This window comes from Maniola jurtina, chromosome 13 (genome assembly GCF_905333055.1).
Source record: "Maniola jurtina chromosome 13, ilManJurt1.1, whole genome shotgun sequence".
NCBI classification, from domain to species: Eukaryota; Metazoa; Arthropoda; class Insecta; order Lepidoptera; family Nymphalidae; genus Maniola; species Maniola jurtina.
This window is the reverse complement of record NC_060041.1, coordinates 2,712,403-2,734,527: the sequence shown is the minus strand read 5'-3', so window position 1 is coordinate 2,734,527 and position 22,125 is coordinate 2,712,403. Positions and strand designations below refer to the sequence as shown.

The following is a 22,125-nucleotide window of genomic DNA, read 5'->3' as shown; positions in this document are numbered from 1 at the left end:
CTCACCACGTAAGCCTTTAGGTAAATAAATGCAAACATAAACATTATTGCAATTTTATGTTGGTATTAAACGTAGATGTAGAGTTTTAATTTATTCACTCGACAATGATATAAAGAGGGCCGCTGATGAGAAAGTGATTATTGACTGATTGCTCTTTATTAATTTTTAGACGTCAACCTATTCATCCAACAATAGCATTTAATTTTCATGGCTGCCGATTTTCCATCATTTACCTATTATTACGATATTTTTATCGGCTAAACCGTTATTTTGCAATTTTCGTAGAAAAATTAAAAACCTATTTAATTAGTTTTTTTAATTAAATTTTTTAAAATAATAATTAAACTCTTTCGTTCGGAAGTTCACACAGACTGAAACACGCAAAAAAACTTCTAATAGGTACAATATCCCGTTACATTTCCTCAAAAACTGCGCGCTGCAAAAAGCGGATGATAATAATATTATCAAGTTTTTGTGAGCGTCGGTTACATGTTCAGGATAAATGCCTATGCGTAATGACTCAGGAATATAATGACTGATGACTGATGAGTGATGACGTACAGACATACCTACTGGTCAACTGTGTATTGTTTGCTTGATTATTGTCCACACGCAACTGGCATCGCCATCAAAGTTAATATTTCTTCCTTATGGTTATTTAACACACTTAAAATTATGAGCATACCCACTAAATTTTAATGTTTAAATAAAATAATTGCGAATTAAAAAAATACAGTAAGATAATTTGTGATGTTAAAATTTAGGTAGCCAATAATTTGTTATAATAACAAAATTCTTTAGGTATTTTTTTAGAGAATTGTTATAAAAATGCACTGTTATCTTATATACTATCTATACTCATCCCATCAAAAACATAACATGTTCAAAAAACCAAGTTTCGCAACGCAGTTTTTCTCTCGCTTATTTTTTTTAAACCTAACTTAAAATCAAGTCGGTTAATTTGTTCAGCAGGTAGGTACCTTCTATGGGAGCATCCATCCTACAAAGTCATAAATCATTACCTTATTAATTGACTAACATTTTATAGTGACCGTAGCAATATGAAAGGAAGAAAGAAAGATTGCTTTTATTAAATACTGATGAAATAATGACTTGGCAATCGCACAGCAACCGGAAAATAAAGTTCCGCGATAAAAGCGATTTAAAAACCTAAATCCACGGAATCAAAGTCGCAGGCAGCCATCATCATCAAAAAGATTCCTAGCAGACACCTCGTCGGCTAATACAACCACAGTAGCATTGTTACTTGTTATCATAAAACCAAAGTTTGTACGCTCTTGAGGCATGCCTGATTGCGCACGCGCAGTAACAATGGCGCTTCCTCAACAATAGCCATTGTGACATGCGACATGCCGTGATAATGTTATGGCGACGGACCGAGTGTTTTACCAACACGACTTACTAATGCGATATTCCAATTACTCACAAATTGTTATGCACTCAAATATTTTTAAAATATTTGACGTAGGTATAACATCGTAGTTACTCCCAATAACATGTAATTTAAAAGTTTCTAAAACCCTGTCTGCGGTTCGAAATGAAATAGTTTATTTGTTTGAATATGGAATTTCGCAATGCTCTCTCATGTCTGTCATGTGTTCATTTAATGAAATAATAACTTAAAGATTTTTTTTTTCACATTTGAAATTAATGACCGCCATATTGAATTTTTCAAAAAAAAAATATAGCCGTTGTCATTTGAGAATTACATCCATATCCAATAATCCAATACTCCATACATCCTAATCTGTTCAGACATTTTGAAGTTATGGTCAAATAAAGAAATTCACACATTCATGAACCCTGAAAATATTACACTCCTTTTTTTGGCAGTCGTGTAAAGGTTCCAAAAAAATCTTTATTCTCTATCACGTAGGAATTTCGAAAAATCTGACATCGTCATTGTTCCATGTCTACATTTGTGCATGATTTAAGCTTCCCAGATCCAACAGTTTGAGCTGGGCGCTTAATATTTATTAAGATTTACTGCCTAAAATATATTTTCCACGTGTGAACCAGGACATCCTCAGTGATACTATAACCACTTTTGACAGGGAGCCAATTTTCAAATTAACATCAGTTTTTCATCTGAGGTCGACGATAATCATCATGTGGTAGTGCCAAACATATTCCAGGTGTTATTAATACAGGATGTGTTTTTTTCATCTACCTTCAAAGCAAAGCGAAAATACTTTTTGTATTAATAGGAGAAAAGTAATGTAAACCACCAGGTTGTTCTAGTATCAAGAATAAAAATATCTTATTCAAATTAATTTAAATTCTAAAAGCTCTACGCAAAATGCGACTTTTGGAAGCAATATACTCGTAACTACAGTAGGTTTCATGTTTCAATATGTGATTCGGGGTCTTTAATCTAAAATCTAAATTATTCATGAGATAAAAATATGATTGAATACAATTTCTTCGATAGAATAAAAAACCAAATATTTGCTTCTAATATCTGAATTTTTTAGCTTTAATCGGTACAATAGTATTTTGAAGTTTTATTTTAATTACGTGGATAGTTAGAATTTCTGAAAATAGTTATGTAATTTTTACTGGCACTACTATCAAAAAGTGTAACTAGTTATCTTGCATATAGCTAAATGTCTTTTGATTTTCTAGGTACCATTAATTCCAGTTAATCCCACGAACAAAATTATCTCTATGTCTATAGTTAACTATGGTATCACAAAATTAGGTCACTCTAGTCTCTACATACACCTGCCTGATGTTTTCAGGTTAAGGTTAATGCATCTAAGCTACTACATACATATGGATAGGGTTGCCCTCTATCTCATATTCATGTATTCAAATAAAGGCTGATTTTGAAGGCATATTCATATTTGTGGTAAATAAAAAATTAATCAAGGGCAAAAATTAAAAAAAAAAAGTTTTAGCGTATGCTTTTGCTAAAGAAAGCTCTCAAACTTTAATTGTTGCAAAATAATAATGTACACTAGAAGAAAAATTGCAAAAGAGCTAGAAGATCAGAAATCATTGTCATGATAATGTTAAGTTCTGGTAAAGCTCATACAATAATATTTTAAAAAGTGAAGACAAATTACAAGTGTGCAAATTTTGATGCACTTTTTTGTACATACTGTACAGAATATTTATTGCAACTATAGAGCTTAAATTAAATCGCAAATTATATAATCTATCGCAACTATTAAATAAATTGGCTAGTATAATGAGTCTTCCGTGAATAATAATAGATACCATATTATTTTTAATGTGAGCAATATTAATTCAAATGCCTGTTTTTATTATGATAGAATAATTGACATCTCATTTTATGCTCGATAAACTGTTAAATTATCTAAATCTTTTTTATTGCATCAATATACATATTGTTATATATTTATTAAAATAATGGATAATGGCACAGTATGAGTTGAAAGTATGATGGTTCAATATAGTATTTATTATATCTATAATCTTTGTGTTACATTATAGTATGATAAAAATAGTTTAAAATATGATATATATTCGTATAGAGATGCGAGAAATTGATAAATGTGTTTTATGAATGAACTGATATTTTTTACATTTACATTTAAGTTACAACCCTAGGCTAACTTAAGGGGATGCTTTCATGCATTTGCCATTTCACGGTCTGTTTCTTGAACCTTTTTACTTAGTACTTGTAGCTGTTCTTTGTTATGACTTATAGTGGCTTTCAAACCAGTAAAACTGCTTATTTTACTGCACTTAACTTAGAAAACTGCTCATTCCGTGTAATGTTTAAGTTATGATGCCGTAAATATACAAATAACCATATCATATTTCTCATCGTATTATATTGCTTGTTCAGGAATCACTTATTTTTTTAAAAGATCATTTTGAAACATACTATAAATAATGGTTAGTAGGTACATAATATAACATGCACACGGGTACAAAAATCTGTTAAATTTGATGCACAAAAATCCCCGTTGAATACAAAGAAAGTATTTTTCATCCAGAGGAAAATCTAATCTCAGCAATATATAAAATGCACAAAGACTACGCCGCCGCGCCGTTTCGACCCATTTCCCTATAATCTGATTTAACAGGAACCGACAACGTCCCACTTTCTACGACGGGCGATTTACATAGTATTATTACGAGAAAAACAAAGACATTCAGAATTTTCTAGAAATAAAATTCACTAGAATTCCTAGACTTAAATCGCCATAGTTTTTTTTATATATACCTACTATATACTGCATCGACTATTGCTTGGCTGCAATCAGACCTACAGACAAAAGTTTATGATACAGTCTAAGATGGAACGCGCTTGCCTAGAAGAAGCCTATTCACTCTTGACTTGAAGTAAGATACCTATGTGGTACCTATACTAACAGTGGAGGTAAAATACTGATGCTAAGAAGACTTTCCGTGTCCAAGTGGTTCGAACTTCGTTCAGACCTACGTGTGCGTTGAATTTCGACTACATACCGAATGCGTTACGGTTCGATAGGTGAAGGAAAAACCGGGAGTTGAAATAATACTATAATATAATAATATATTAGAATACCCAACTATTCAAAACATTTTTAATTTTATTATGTTTAAGATTAGATATTTACATAGTATAAGGTAATGATAAAACAATCGTATATCATTTTCTATGAATTTAATTATAATCTATGGCAAGATTGGACGTCATACCTAAAATGTTTTGTACAAACGCAACAAACACTTTAAAAACGTTGAAAATCTCGCAATTAACAGTACGGAAAAGATTCTAGTAGGTAACTTAACTACCTTCTTAATATTATAATCCACATTTTTATAACAACAATCTTGTATTACACAAAAAAGATAGGAATATTTGTTATTCTTAACTTTATATTAATGTTTAACCCCTATAAGTACATCATATTTTAAGTAAATCCCATGAATATAACAGTAAGCCTTATAAATAATGTCTTATTTTTCATAAAGGCTTATGCAAAATTTTACTTAAGAGTGCTCTCCATAGTTGCTTCAAGTCGAGCGTGTTTTGCAAGAAAAAATATTATTCTTGGTAATTAATTAATAATTTTTTGTCTTGTTTTCATTAATATTTATAATTAATTACCGTGGTAGTTAGCCAATGTCAAAATCCTTGAAATATTTTAAAACGATGACATAATTTATTATCGTCATGCTCTAGCGTAAATGTAATATCATATTTTGTAAATTGCGAACATAATGGACGTTCGGTAAGGTTAGGGTGATGACCCACTGTCTGACAGTTTCAATATCAAGAGACCTTCTTAATTATTTATTTTGCTTGCCTATTATTCTAATTGTTTATTGTTTAAATATGGTGTACTAAGTATAATTAACTATGGAAACAGAAGAGACGCTTTGCCACTGTATTTAAAATGTTTTCTAGTTAACTGTATGCAAAGTAGAGCAAACTAGCATATCCAGAAACCTACGATTCAAAGTGAAATAACTACGTAGCATAATACGTAATATTCTACAACAATTATATAAATACAACTATAAATTTGCTTGAAGTCATAATCAATGGTCTAAATCGTAAGAATTCAAAACACACCAAAAATTTTAAACCGTAGTAGTGTTTTTACTTTTTTATAAAAAAAAGGCTAAAAGGCTATTAAAAATACTAATTTGTAATAAACGTTAGCTTTAAATTTATATTAACGATTAAATCAAGTAGGTATAATATATTTACAATATGACTTAACCGGATTATGAACCGGTGAAAAAGAATGGTTTCATTTAAGTAGTTAACTGTAATTGTAAAACGAGAAATGAGACTCTAGCGAGATCCTATTGTATGAGGATTCCCATGCAAAAGTAATTGGCGCAGAGTATGAGATAATATGCCATCACAATAATTATGAAACAACTATTTATGGCATATATTATAGGTATATATGAAATTATTCTAACAATAGATTTTCCGGAAGAGTTTATCATCATAGGTATAATGAAAAACGCATAGATAGCTTATAAATTTTAGATATAATAGCTACCCTACTGGTATATAAAGAGGTTATAAAACGCGATTGTTTGATAAACAGATAATTATTTTTTAAGTTATTCTGAAAAAAAAAAAAAACAATTCATGATATATGTTTTTGTTTTCTGGGGAACGACTAACGATTTGGGTGAAAAGTATTTAGATATTGTTTTACTTTCCAATTTATCAAGATATGTATTGTCCCTAAGTTCGTGTTCACACAAAAAAAACTCGAAACGAAGCTCGATCGCCCAAGTAAAAGATCAATTTATAATTTTTTTTAAATCACTGTCCTTCTCAAATGGCGCTATACAGCCACCATAATGAATTTTTCCAAAAAAATTATAGCTGGTGTCGATCGGTATGATGTTAAGGATTCTAACAATACCACCTTCGTCCAAATCTTTCTATGGTGGAATAAAGAAATTCACATACATACATATATTAACCCAGAAAACAATACGCTTATTTTTGCCTTTATTAAATGTAAAAACAAATGTTTCAGCGAAAGCAAATATTTATTTTCTATATTCTTTGTTGTTAAAGATTTATAGTCACAATGACAAAACTAATTTTGTAAAGAATTTCAAAGTATGACTTATACCCCATTATTTGCAAATCTCATTCATATTTTTTACCTCAACGTGCCAAATAAACTTTGGCAATTACTTTTACAATTTCATGCATTCGATTGTGACTTCTATGTTCAAGTATTAAGATCGAATATTAATTATCAACATCCTTCCCTCGCATACGTCAGTTGTGCAGAAAAATATATTGTCTTCATTTAAAATTTATTACTCACAGCGACACTATTTATCACATTTTTAAGATTAATTAACGTTTTGCTAACTATACCTACTCTTTCTTCTCAATTTAAAAAAAATCTTTTCAATTTATGAAGTTTAAATAAATATTATATCATATTCTTTAATACTTAATACCTATTAGTTTATAACTAAAACATCCATAAATCTTTTGTCCAGAAAAATATAATTTATGAAATTGGAAATTAAAAGGCTTCTTCATAAAATATCATTAGACCACGTAGCACGTATTGGATAAATTATGTGATGTAATATTATATATTTCATATAGTATCTCTATGAGAGTCATAATGACAGCAGTCCAACGCACTTATGGACATAGCAACCAAACCTGTTTGCCACAAGGACTATATTATTGTAATATATTATGTACTCATATAAACGAGTAAATTTTTTAGTAATCTATATCAATAGCCATATACATTTACACCCACAAAGAGGAGGAATAATTTGGGCCAAATGATATGATTGATCATATATTTATACTTATTTTTATACTGGCAACATTTTGTGTGGACTTACGTAATCGAAAACAACTTTTGTCATTCAACTTTCTTCTCTTATTGTTCCCAAAATAAGAATTGAACCTATGATTTCCATCACATTTTTAAGCTATTTTTATCAGATGTATATTATATTAAGCAGTTGAAATATTTTGTTTATTTTTCACTTTTGCACCTCTTCCGCCTCGGAAGCATTGTGAGTTTATAAATTAGATATAATATAACTATAAACTCATTTGTAAGACGAAACTTTTAGATATTTAAATAAATTAATAAAAACCGACTATGTTGAGTAATTATTTTGGCCTCACAACCGGAAGGCCAAATGCACTAAAACGATATTTACTTACAATGGCAATAAAACTAAAAGTGATTGTAAATCAATTTGGTTTATTTTTACATACTGTGAGTTGTGACCTTTCGATCACCCTTCAGTTTTTCCCTTTGTTTTATTAGATCTTGACCCGCGACACTGTCTCAACCAAGTTTGTTGAACAAAGAGTCAAATCCTGACCAAATGTTATGTTTAAAACATTAAGGTGTACTTAATGTCACCCAGCTTTTTAAATAAGTTTAAGTTGATATTTCTATCCTTGTCCTTTTCTTGTCTTCCCTGAAATAAACTTGTCCAAAAGAGAGATAGTATTGATTAAACAAGTAGTAAATCAGATTTTTTGGTACAAGTGAGCCCAAATCAACTACTTAGGTAAGTATATTAAAAATAAAAATTTAATTCTGTCTGTTTATCTTTTTCACGTACCATCTGTTTAACCGATTTTGAAGGTCACAGAGACAGCTTGCAGCTCGGAGATGGACATAGGCTACTTTTTAAGTTGTTGGACATCATCTAGTATATTATATACACCTACTGTAAGTAAAATAAAGACCTACTTACACAAATACAGAGTTGCCGAAACACTAAACACATCCGATTTTCACATATTGCTAGCGCGTGTTGAATCGGAGTCAAGATCAAATCTAACTCGTTTCCGCCGCATTCTAATGTTAATGTACCAAACCGAGCCGTCGGGAACAGATAACCTTTGCGAAATTAATATTTAATGACGCCTCAGAATTTTGGCAGTTGTGACTTTGTGAGGCAGTTAGTGTGCCTACAGACGAGCGACAAGTCAAGAGAGGCGCTTCCTTAGAGGACCATTCTGATGACGAGTCATATTCAACCTTTATGCAATGTATTAAGAAAGCTCTCTCCGTCACTCGTTTCCACTCGTTTCATACAATCGTAGTTCCAATTTCATTTGAATATTAAGCAACCTAAGTCCATGAAATTTTGCAGACATATTCTAGAAACTAATATCTATGTCTGTGGTTATCCAGATTTCTGTTAAAATATTCGGTTTCAAAGTTACGCGGTCTTAAAATTTTCATACAAATCTTGGAGCCCCTGTAATTTTAAAACTGCATATTTTTAGAAAAATTTAAAACACCACAGACACAGATATTAGTTTCTAGAATATGTCTGCAAAATTTCATGGACTTTGCTTGCTTAGTATTCAAATGAAATTGGAACTACGATTGTATGAAACGAGTGGAAACGAGTGACGGAGAGAGCTTTCTTAATACATTGCATAAAGGTTGAATATGACTCGTCATCAGAATGGTCCTCTAAGGAAGCGCCTCTCTTGACTTGTCGCTCGTCTGTAGGCACACTAACTGCCTCACAAAGTCACAACTGCCAAAATTCTGAGGCGTCATTAAATATTAATTTCGCAAAGGTTATCTGTTCCCGACGGCTCGGTTTGGTACATTAACATTAGAATGCGGCGGAAACGAGTTAGATTTGATCTTGACTCCGATTCAACACGCGTCAATTTTAACATTTGACTTATGTTGTTTTAAAGTTTGTTTAAAATATTAAAACTTTTTAGTTCTACGGTTAAATACTTTATAAATGTAAAACTGGATATTATATATTATTTGTCATACATAGTATATATATTAGTACTATATTATAATATAATGTTTTATATTAATTATAAATGGCTTCGGCTCTATAAAATAATAAAATACGGTCTTGTCTACGTTATAAAGGCAACCTCTGTCCAAAATTTCGGCTTAGTTTCTAGGGCCAAGGGCTTGTGTCAGGGCTTTTTTTTATATATTTAGATATTTTTTTATTTTAAAATTACCTGAGCTGCTTTCGAATGTAGAGTTAAATATGATCTGTGATTTGGTAGGTAATATAAATATTTTATTAATTATGATAAGGAAAATTAATCCATTAGATGATTTCCAAAATGCAGATGTGATGCTGGACGAAAGTTACATATTTCAATGTATTAAAACAACATCGTTAATCAATGTAGAGAATAGAGATAGGGGAAAGTCCAATACCGGATATCAGAAAAACATTTTATATTTTGATCGTAGGTATATTTTGATACAAATATTTCATAAATAAAACATTGAAACGTAATTTACTAGTGGCTCTTTAAGTAAATACGTGAAGAAACCTGGATGTGGGCTATTGATTGATTTGATGATAATGTTCTTATAGGATATGACAAACGGACGGACGGACTGAACGATGGACATAAAGAAAATTCATCCCAGTAGAACTCGAGACCTCCCTTCGCTCGGTCATTATATATATCGCTATTTAGAATGATCAATATGTTTATATCCATATATTATTACAATTAATTCCAAAAATGGATGTATTTCGCAATAGTATGGAAACCTCGACCTCCAATTTTTTTATAGTTACCTCAGGCCTCTTACCATGATAAATATTCATTTAAAGACATTTACCGTTAACTCGTTTGAGAAAACGTGAAAATCTAGTTCTATACATCTAATCAAGAATTTACTAATGGGTTTAAATAGTTCGTTATTTTAATGATTGGCCGGCACCCACGGTCGGATCATTTGAGAAATGACTCAGAATCGATACAAATTATATATCTGTGACCTTCTTGTAGTCTAGTTTTAGTTGGCAAAAAACTTCTGTTAATTTTTTTTTGTCTTTTATACGAGTAGGTAGACTTGATGACGCTTATTTGGTTATACACTAATCCCAATAAATCTTAATTTAGATAAGGCACTATTGGCACATTAATACCTACTAAAAATATATTATTTTCTGTTACTTTTATGTCGTTTTGTTTAAATAGGTGTGCAATAAAAAAAATTCATTAAATTATTCATTTGTCCACGTGTTAATCCAACCAAACAGCCAAATCGGTTAGATGTTGATTGGTGACATGAAGGAGTAACAAACATCCAAACTTTCACATTTATAATTTAAGGTAGATCTCTATTTAAATGAATCTAATAAGAATTTTTACCATAGGTATTTTTTTATAATTTTTTAGAACCATATTGACTATTACATTTCATTCGTACCTAAAAATGCTCCATATATTTAAATCTAATTGAAAGGACCACCAAGGTATAAGTTGTATGCAATTATAGTAGGTACTACCGTAAGTTGTTTGTCGAGATAGTTATATGAGCAAGACATGTTTACATTTCTCGCACTACCTATTTAGGTAACACTAGATGATGCCCGCGACTTCGTCTGCATGGAGTTAGTTTTTTTTTTAAATCCTGTGGGAACTCTTTGCTTTTCCAGGATAAAAAACTGTTAATGTCAATTTCCGGAATGCAAGCTACCTCTGTACCAAATTTCACATAAATCGGTTGAACAGATGGGCTTTTAAGAATCCCGTGGGAACTCTTTGATTTTTCGGGATAATAAAGTAGTATTGTGTCCTTCCCCGGGATGTAAGCTAACTCTGTACAATCATCACAATTGTGATGATTGTACAGAGTTAGCTTACATCAAATTATCACTGAGTATCGGTTGCCTGCGACTTCATCCGAGTATAATATCTAATTTCTCATGAGATTAACTTTGCCGCTCAAAAAGACATCATGGCCTAAAGGTCAACCGCTAGGAAAACCCACATCTTTGTACCCGTGGGTTCGCCATTTACATAACATAATTTTCTTATATTCGAAACGAGGCATTCTACACATAAAACAAGGGTGAATATTATTTAATAGTTAACAGTTGGTCACGATTTTAAGTAGATAACTAACTATTAGCACGCATTTCATATCGGCACGTCCGTCCGTTTATTTGTTCTCGTACACTTTTTCAGGGTTTATGTCTTAAAATATTGATAATACTATGAGAGGAGACCTTGATATAACTTAACGACTTCCGGAGATAAAACTACATTTACTTACAATGTCGTTTGTAATTGATAACTTTTACAATAGGTCGCATAGTAATCAATTATTTGAAAAGCGCGACCTATATTATGATACTACTATGGCTTTTGTTTAAATGACCTCCTTATTATGGTAAACTTTTTGTTTCCGAAAGCAATAAATGTCTACTAAAAATTCAATTTAAAACGTTCTTCATTTAACATCTCAGTATCTTATTACTCGTTTCTCCATATTTTACTTGAATATGGTAAAATTAACTCCAAAATTTTGGCTCTGTAATTAATTATTATAAAACATTAATTGAATTCTGATAGTGTTACTCTAAATTAATAACCTATAAAGTTACCTACCTTCAAAAAATTTTTTGTTTTTTTTTTCTAAAATAATAATAGTAAATCAAATTACTTAGATCTTTAAAAAGAGGACAGAGTGAGCTCAAGATTTTAAAATGTTTTTTTTAACTCGCTTCGTTATCCCTTCATTCAGCTTCACAAAATCGACCTTCTTTTGTAGTGACTAATAATAACCGGTTCCTTTCATGTTCCATAATGCTCTACTTTCAGACTGTGATATATTAATAGAGTTTTGTATACAACTAAATTAGCACCACTATGTCGAGTGGTTTCTTACTCCGCGATATAATAATATTGTAGGTAATAGTTCTTGACATAGTTTAAATACACCGACGTCTGCTCAGTGTCTCTGTCAAGGAATTCAAAAGAACGCCCAGTTATTTGTTTTAAAATATACATAGCAATACTAAGCAATAGGTGGCAATAGTCTATTGTTTGACTACACCTTGACGAATGAGATAGAAAGTGAAGTTTTTTTTAATAAATTAAAATCGTTGTTAATTTAACCCTACATACAGTTTTAAAACATTATCACGTGAATAAATATATAATACAAGGTGGTAGATAATGTCCGTAATATTCCCGGCAAGCTGGGGTTATTAGGACCGCGATGTGTAAAACTTTTGTGAATTCAAGAGACGTTTGACAAAGCAGAGACAAGAAAAGAATCTATGGCAACTACTTTATACTACATAATATTATTATTAGGAATATTATGTAGTTACCTCATTATGATTTTTCAAACACGCTGTATAGTAAAATAACTAAGTATATTATAATAAATAAATATTCATCTAGGAACTTTAATGTCACTTACACCCAAGTACCTACTTAATAATATTACATATAAATATTGTACTGATTTTTATATGGTTTACTTGAAGCATGCGCAGTGCGCTTCTAGAGAATTAGCATAATTACTAACCTACCTCTTTTTATTATAAAAATCAAAGCGAAGAAATATCTAATAATTATGATGTAATAGTATATATAATGAAAATGATATCCATTCATAAAAAAAATAATTATTGAGTCTTTTTTTTATTCACGTCATTATTTCATTATATATTTTATATTATTCTAGTAAAGACAACACGTGTAAGTTAACTTACATAATATTGTATTATGTAATACAAAGACAATTGATTTATTTAAAAGTGTATTTCTTTTAATTAGAATTATATAACTTTTTATTTTAGATCTGCCAATTTACCCAATGTAAATATTGTATTTAAAAAAGTCCTGATTTATTTTTTTCGCTGAACTCATCAAAACGTCTTGACTCTTGAACCTGGAAAGCTGACATTTTATACCAAGATTCGCTTTACAACGCAGATAAGGTTTGGGTTTATAACTGAATTTTTCTAAATTCCCCCAAGATATAGAACAAGTGTAAATTAAAAATTTATAACACCCCCGACAAGTGAAGGTTACAGTAAATAGAAAAGAGCTGATAACTTTCAAACGGCTGAGCCGATTTTCTTGGATTATAGCTAATAACACTCTCGATCAAGCCCACCTTTCAAACAAAAACAAACCAAATTAAAATCGGTTCATTAGTTTAGGAGCTACGATGCCACAGACAGATACACAGATACACACGTCAAACTTATAACACCCCTCTTTTTGGGTCGGGGGTTAAAAAGGGGCTTAATATTTTCTCTAAGCGAAACAGCTGGTGTCGCTAGTCAAATAATTATAAATCAAGCTACCTGTAATTTACTTTTACTCGTACCTATACCTACTATAGTTGTGACTACAGTAGCCCGTATTGAGGTGCGACCTCTAGGTACTCGTTCTAATACAAAGTGTCGGGTGGAAAATTTACAAACAAATCGATGCAGCCATTGATTTTACGCGAAACTTTCTCCTTTGGGTTCGCATTACCATGCCATGGTCGATATTGTTTCTTATGTTAGAGACAGACTAGACATTCCACTTTCTTCCTAGCTACTTGCTACTCTCTTATGATAAGTACCTCGCAATTGCAGTTGCACTCTGCTTTTTATAACCTTGACTAAAGTTATAAATGCGAAAGTGTGTCTGTTTGTGTGTTAACTTTCACGCTTTAGCCAACGAACCGATTTTTCAAGGCAGGAAATTATCTTAGTACAACGGAAACGCAGATAAAATCTTGTCAGCTTGTCTTTCAACATTTTTCATACTACTTTTGTTATTTGGCGTTATAATTGCTTCAGATGTCTATCAATACATTTAATAGTCATCATATATCATGAAATCTGAATTCTGTGGATTAGTGATGATGTTTTCCACGTTTCACACCCGTCTAACAAGACTGACTTTACTAGCGAATCAAACAGAGAGAGCTTTATACGTCTCGTAAAGAAATTAGATTTCCATACTGTTCTTAAAGTTGCAAAAGCAGCTTTGGCATTTTTATCCGGTTATCAACGTCTGGTTACCCTTATCTCCACTCTCGTGGAACCATGTCAATTGTCAAAGGAGCAATCAATGACAGGGAGATATGTTAATCAACTACTATAGCCCTAAATTCCACTAGGGAATGAAATAACTATCATCATATAAAACACTAACGCAGTTTTAATATTTAAAAAAAACTAGTTTAATATTTACAGCACTTATTGCTGCACTCGAAAATTCCAATGTCCAACAAACATGGAGGCCAAACAAACTATTGCCTTAAGTAAACCAATTACCAACATATTAAGGCATCATTGATACTGTAGCCTGATAACGTAATGGCCAAAGGCTAATCGCTTTGTTAATAAAGACAAATAGGTGTAATGATTTTAATGGACCAGATTTTAGGATGAATAACGTTTTGTTTACTAGGTAAGAGCGTACCCAAGAGGTGTTAGTGTGACAGTGTGACAAATTTTTTCTATAGACTAGCGCTTGGCTACTATCAGACCTGCTGACAAGTCATGATGTAGCCTAGGATAGAGTGCACCTGCTTAGAAGATGCCTATTCACTTTGGAGGGGAAAACTGATGCTGGAAAGGTTCCAATATCCTAGCGTTTCGTAGGTACGTGTCCGTGGAATTACGACTACTATTATACTACCTACTGGTGCATATACTATACATACTATTATACTGGTGCAGACCTTGAAGATGCCTTGTGGTACAATGGTACTCGTACCTAGAAACGTGAAGAAGGAACCAGCTCAAAAAGTTCTTAGACTTACGCTTTAGAATACCGATGGAAGACAACTGAGATAACAAGGTAGATAGATCCGAAGGTAACCATCTCCATTGATCAATAAAATCGTCAAACTGAAAGTAAGACTTGGAAGTAAAAGAGCAACAGAGCTGGATTAAGAAAAAAAGCATCGTGCTTACTCTTTATTTGGAATAAGTCAATGACCTGCCTGTGGGTACAGGCGGGTGGAAAATTTGCGTCGAGAAAAAAAAACGACGACGCATACCGCCCGATAAAGCATAGTCGACTGACAACTTTAGCTTGAACAGTTTGATCTGGTTTCTGATGGTCTTATTACCTAGGTCTCTAGTTTTATGTATTCCTATAATAGTAGACAATAATCCCAAGATGCTAAAATGATAACCCCGCACCGGAAAGTCTAGTGTAAATAGACCTTGTACCTACTAAATGGACAGACATCAAAAGATTTACAGACAACCGATGGACATAAACGGTGAAAGACCATAATATTAATATGGTATGGAAATCCCTACAAAAGATCTACGACTATGTCTCGAAATGGATGTCAGTCGGTTAAGATGCTGAACTAAATCATTTTGAGCAAAACAACTTTTTCTAAATGCCATAAACATGGTCGAGCGAATCCAAAATTTCGAAGAATATTGCAGACCATATATTGGCTTAGTCATCTAAGCATATGTTGACATATTTGTTCACCCATTTTCTCAAAAGGCTCTCCATGTTTACAATTTAATGCCTTTAAGAGATGGTAAACAGACGTAGGATTAGCTAGAAGGCGTCAGCCGTGACTAGGTGCGGTGTTATATCCTTTGGTTTCTTCCATTAACTAATTGCTATACTTCTAATGAATTTTCCGATATTTAAATTGCAAATATACCGCAAACCTTTTTAAATTATTCACTGCTAAACTTAACAAGTTTATTTTATTACGTTTATATTTATAAACAAGAAGATTCTGGTATGTATTTACTTGTAAGTTTTATAATGTCGAAAAAACGTCTATCTCAAAGTACATAAAAATGACGTGGCATAAGATTTTTCCTTCAGAAGACGACTAGATTTAATCTTTTACTAATCCCCCGAGATGATAAGGCTAAAAATTGCCATATATCAATATTCTACCGAATGACTTAAGCTGCAGCCTTTCACCAGATATATTATCCACTATAGGTACAAGTACCTATTGCTTTCAAGACAAGTATTTGCACCGTTATGCCAGAATAAACAAGACAGTTTTTAAACAAAATTATATTGTTCTGTGACTCGACCAAATAATCTTAGCAAAATCACCACGTATGAACGTTTCATATTACGCTACCTTTTTCTCAACACTTATTCCGCGTGGATTTAGGTCTTTTACAAAATCCATTTTTGGATAATTTCAAAATATTTTTAGTGGAGGGTCTATGCTTTAAATCAACCTACATCACAAAATCTCAAGTTTCTGAACCCAGCAACTTGGACTATATTATATACGTATAAATATGTATATCCTTTAGTCAATTTTTCCTTTTGTACATTTTATACTCTCAGGGTCTACACAATAGAAATTTCTATTTGTTACCAATCTTGGTAGATTTCCCTTAACCCATTTCAGTTTGTCACATCCACCATATTGGGTTTTAATTACGTCACTCATAATGCTAAGACGTATTTGAAGACTGCTAAATACGAAACTCTTCCGTAGTCCGGTAAAAAATGTGGAAAAATTATATTCTATCAGTCGCCATAATAAATGCAAAAGTATGTTTGTTTGTTGGTTTGTCCTTCAATCATTCCACAACGGATCGACGACGTGATTTCTTTGGAGAGTAACATAAGCTATTTTTAAACTTGGAAAATAAAACAGTTTCGAAGGAAATTTCGGAAACCTAAATCCACGCGGACTAACTTGCGGGCATCAGCTAGTTGGTTTTATATAAGAACAATTCTGCGTAATCTTAATGTGCTAAATTGCCTTGGCACATCCAAATTAAAAACTACAGGTGCTAAACATTAATGTTATGTTGCACAACACATAACATTTCTTATCTTTGCGTGTCACGGCGAGGTATTGGTAAAAGATTATTGGTATTTGATAAAAGTAGGCATGCAATGCTTTACGGAAAATGTTCGGAATGGTCGGTTTTGTCCCGATTTATTATTGAAGTCGGCTCTCTCCTTGAAAGATAAGGCTCGACAAAAACATATTTTGCCGCCTTTCAAGGAAATGTTATAAATAAAATACTATAAATATTGATTCATTACAATACAATAAACTTTTAAAAATCCGACTTTAAGGCCAAAAAAAAAAAACTTGAAGGAGATGATTCCAATAAGTTACAGATTTTTTTACCTAATTCAATTAAAGGAAGTGTATCTCACAGATGGAATTCAATGCTTAGTAAGAATATCATCTGTATTTTGTATCTAACTGGGTTTTCTTCCACTTACTCGTACATAGCAACGATAAGATAAAACATATTACATAGATCATTGATCAATAAATATTTTAAACGCATTCTTGAACGTACACAAGGCATACAGACATGACCAGCCTCTAATAAAACAAATGGTATCGTAATGCGTATTGTACATTAACAGTTGTCTTAACTATATTTAGCAATGGTATTAATACAGGTCAACGAAGTATCCAACTTGCGGCCGTTGCAACAGACTTTATTGTTTGCAAATGTTAACGGTCGTCTCTTCGTCACTTGCTCCATACAAACGTAGTTTGATTTTCATTTGTATATGTATTAACCAATCAAACTCAATTTAATTTTGTAGACACGTTCTAAAATCTATGTTTGTAGTTTGCCAGAGTTCCGCAAAAGTAACTAGTTTAAAAGTTGCACGGGTTTAAAGATTTGTATGTCCGTGTAACTTTGAAACTGAACATTTGAACAGAAATTTGGAAAATGACAGATGTAAAGATTTAGTTCGTAGAACGTATCTACGAAATTTCATTGAGTTTGATTGGTCTGTATTCAAATAAAAGCCAAACTACGTTTGTATAGAGTTTATTATGACTAAACCCCTCCTAACAGTTTAACATTGCATTGATGGTTTCGTAATTGCTGCTATTAATCCAGAATCGTTTTTAAGTGAAATGTTATGAAACCGTAACGAGATAGTTAACGTCAATCTATTCTAAACTCATGACTCTACGTTAAATTCGTGACTTCTCAATAAACATCTGAAGATTCCATTTTAAGTGTGAAAAATGTTGATATTAGGGAAGAAAATATTTATAGAAAAGCTATAAATATTTTTATGAATGGACTTACAATTGTGACTAAGCAAGATAAATAGGCAATTACATCAGCAAAACATATATATCATATCGATTTCTGATAAATAGCGTCTTTTAACGCCAATTTGTTAATAGACTCGAGTCTATCTATGATTCATCTTTCAAAAATCTTTGTACAGTGACCGACAGTAATTTTTTCCAGACTTGCTAAAAGGAAACCATATGGTTTTAGTTGTACATACTTTTATTCTTTTAAATTAGATTCAATAGATAGAGGATGGGCAACTCGAAAAACGTCTACCCACGACCATCAGGCGTCCTCAATTGGCGTGGAACTGTTGATAGCCAGGAAACCATGATTCATTCACAATATCTGACAAGTTTAACTATTGTAAATAGAGATAGCTATTCAAACAATCAAACATTTAATTAACGGTTCAAAGACTCGTGACATAGAAAGTAAAGAGTAGCATTGCGGCATTACACATATTCATTATGTGATAATAATATTATGTCACCAGGGCCAGCGTTCTGTAATCGCATTGGGACAGACCTACTTCGTGTATTCTATTTTGCTCAATACATACATAGTTTCCAAGTGTTTATGAGTGTGCTACATTTACTTCAATGAGGGGCAAAGGCCTTTACTCATCGAAGTTATTTTCCACAGTGATAGGCGCCAGCTCAAGTTCGTTTATTACGTTCTGACTGATTAACAATAGTTCGCAAGATAATATTATATTTCCAATTTCAATTCCGTAAGTATTCGTTTCTTTTACCATTACTCAGTCGTTAAACTTATATTTAAATATAATCTGCATATTAATATTCATAGGTAATGTGTCGTTGACACGAAATGTTGTGTTACTGATATCAATATAAGCATTTTAATTTCTTCAAAAAAAGCCTTTTATTGTTTCAATATAACAAAATTTTTGAATGTTACATAAAACAATATTCCAGCATAATTTAAAACTTTTAACCGTTTTTAATTTCCAGTTCTTTGTTTTTAGTTAATTTGATTAACGATTTAGTTAAAATGTTTTGATGATTGGAGAAAATTGCTCAGTCTAACGATTTCTCGGAAAACGAAGTAATTTATCTAACTAATTGGTTCTTGCGTGTTTTATTTTACTGCTTGTGAGTGAACGTCGTCGGCCGCCTACTATGTAGGACATCACTCTCGTCTCCTGTGATCTTTCGACCACATTTCACCGCAACTCACAACTATAAATTGAAATTGCAAAACGCCAAATGGACAATCTAAGCAGAATAATAGGGTTTTCCAGCCGCAAATGTTTAAATCATATAATTTATTTTGGACCACTTAAACGTTTGATGTCCGCAAAGTGGGCTAACTGAAATATATCGATGAAGCCACTTTGTTTAAATTGGAATGACTTTTGTTTTTACGAATCGCACAGACGCGACGTTTCCGACTCTTGTACTACTTACTACTGAATATTTTATAGGTACATATTTTATAGATACTTAATGTCTTTTTGATATTTTAAACTCTTACTTTATTGGGCAATATATTAGATTTATCTCACTTAAGTAGTAATAAACCACATATCAAAAGATTTTACCTTTCCCGAAATATTGCGTTATCTAGCTATGAATTTACTTTGTTAGTTTTGATTGACTGTATTACAGTCTAATGTTTTTGTGTGAATTCAAACACAAATGATTTAACTAATCATCAACAATTAAAATCTGTTTATGAAAATACATATAATCTATAGAGTCTAGTTTTTGTATTTTGGAATCCACAGAGGTTTTCTTCATTGGCTCGATGTCTTCAACCTTCAACAAATTATTGTCTCAATAAAACATATTATAATCAGTTTTGTTTTCATTATCAACAGCCGAGTTAGGCTATGAATAAAATTGCCCAACAGTTACATTGGCTGTAAGGTTTTATTTGGTATCTTAGAATTGAAAATGGATGAGGCTTGACCTTCTTATTCTGACGAAACGAATTGTGTTTAGCAAATAGTGATTCTTTTACCTTATGTCTCGGTCAAATCGGAGTTAAATTTTTAATCATAAATCACGTATTACAAAACAAACATGAAAGAGGCAGGTAAACGGACGGACCGACATTAATGATCTAATAATAATATGGGGGTTTGGCTAGGGTCCAAGTAGTTGGTTGCTTGTAGGCAAAAAATTGACAGTTAATAGGGTGGTTTTTCAATAATGCTCCTGGATTTACTACTGCTTAGGTTGGATAGCAAAATATATATCATTTTCTTTAAATTTTTTAATTTTTTCTTCCCGTATATTGATTTTCTATTTTTCTTGTTCATAACTCTTTTTAACTACCTATTGTTAACCCTGCTTTCAGACCATAAATCAATATTTTGTTACGCATTTGAAATTTTATTACTTTTGCTCTACAACAACAACATTCACACGCTGTCCATAACTTTTCTGAATTCCGATTTGTCGATAGACTACTCTCTCTTACTTGGAGTCTTCATTTCAATATGTCTGACATGATTAATTTATGTTACATGTTGTTCGCGAAGTATTTGAATGATGTTATAAATTTTGCCGTCTGCATCATATGAATGCTTTATTATGACTTGTCAGCCTTGGTATCCGACTGTACTTCCACTGCATCCTGTTCTTTCTAATTTGACTTTGTTTTTAAATACTTCACACACAAATTGCGGAAACTTAAAGACGTTATGAAATTTGTTTCGTTACTTAGACAAAGCGTTTGCTAAGCATCTGTATCGGATCGACAATTTTTCACACTTTAGTTTAATACTGTAAAGCTTGCAATTTGAAACGCTTTGCTTAACTGACCATAGGAATAGCTACAATAACGTCACTTTGAACTTTGAAGTCGCAAATTTTTTTAGGGGACCAACAATTTGCGACGATTTTTTTTTAAATTTCTACACAAAATTAGAAAAATACGCCAGTAAAAATTTAAGGTTAAATAAAAATTTTGAGGGGACCTCAAATAATTTAGGGCTTGTTGATGATTTCTGCTCAAACCTCCAAAAACTGTTCGTTAAAAATTAAGGTCCTTTCAAATTGCGACAATTTTTTGAGGATTTCAGCTCAAAATTCCAAAAATATGTTAATAAAAATTTAAGATCCTCTCAAGAAACATTAATGTTATGTAAATCTGGGTCAAAGCGAAACTTACCTATTAGATATAGTCCTGAGCCCAGGTCGTCGACAGAACACCAACAACGCCAAGGAATTGGCCGCCGTAGATACAAGAAACAGGGCAAGGAGTACCACCTCCTCGACAAGCCGGTCTTTCGCTTCCATCCCCTCTGACATCAACGTTCGTCCAGGAGACAAGAGAGCAGACGGTTCCATACAAAAGTCATCACTAAACACTAACAGCACTTTGCACGCAATCTAACACTTAGTTCGCTCGCAACTGCAGTAAAGTCGCGTGAAGTTTCTTTGAGAACACGCTGGTCGTACCGGCCGCGTCTTTCTCTATCCGCTGTCAGTTGACAACTGACTGGCGGTCGGGCCAAGTTCGCTTGAAACGCGTGGCATCCCCGCTCCAAGACTGTTCACAAGTAACTATACATAGTGTATCGCATACCTATATTGCACCCATAGTATTCATGAGAGCTTTGTGTACCAAAACCATTCAGAAAACCGTCAGCCGTTACGATTTTAAACTTGGAACTGGAACACGGTTATGCTCGTAAAGTTTTCGACAATATTTCATACAAAATTGTGTGGTACTCATATTATGTTTGGGTAATAAAACGTAAGAACTGCAATAAATTTTGTAAAGTTTTGTTTCAGTCCCTGCTTTCATAAAATGTAAGCATTTAAATAAATTGCATTGGGGCGAGGCAATATCAAAATG

The 22,125-nt window shown here is 32.2% G+C and overlaps 1 protein-coding gene across 1 annotated transcript in view; it reads right to left on the bottom strand.

Moving 5' to 3' along the window:
• LOC123870954 (putative tyramine receptor 2) overlaps nt 1–21,792 on the bottom strand; it is a 33,729-nt gene extending 11,937 nt beyond the window's left edge. Inside the window, exon 1 of the mRNA XM_045914467.1 lies at nt 21,436–21,792. Coding sequence (XP_045770423.1) covers nt 21,436–21,614 — 179 coding nt within the window. The 5' untranslated portion in view covers nt 21,615–21,792. The remainder of the gene's footprint in view (nt 1–21,435) is intronic.
• Between the last annotated feature and the right edge of the window lie 333 nt (nt 21,793–22,125).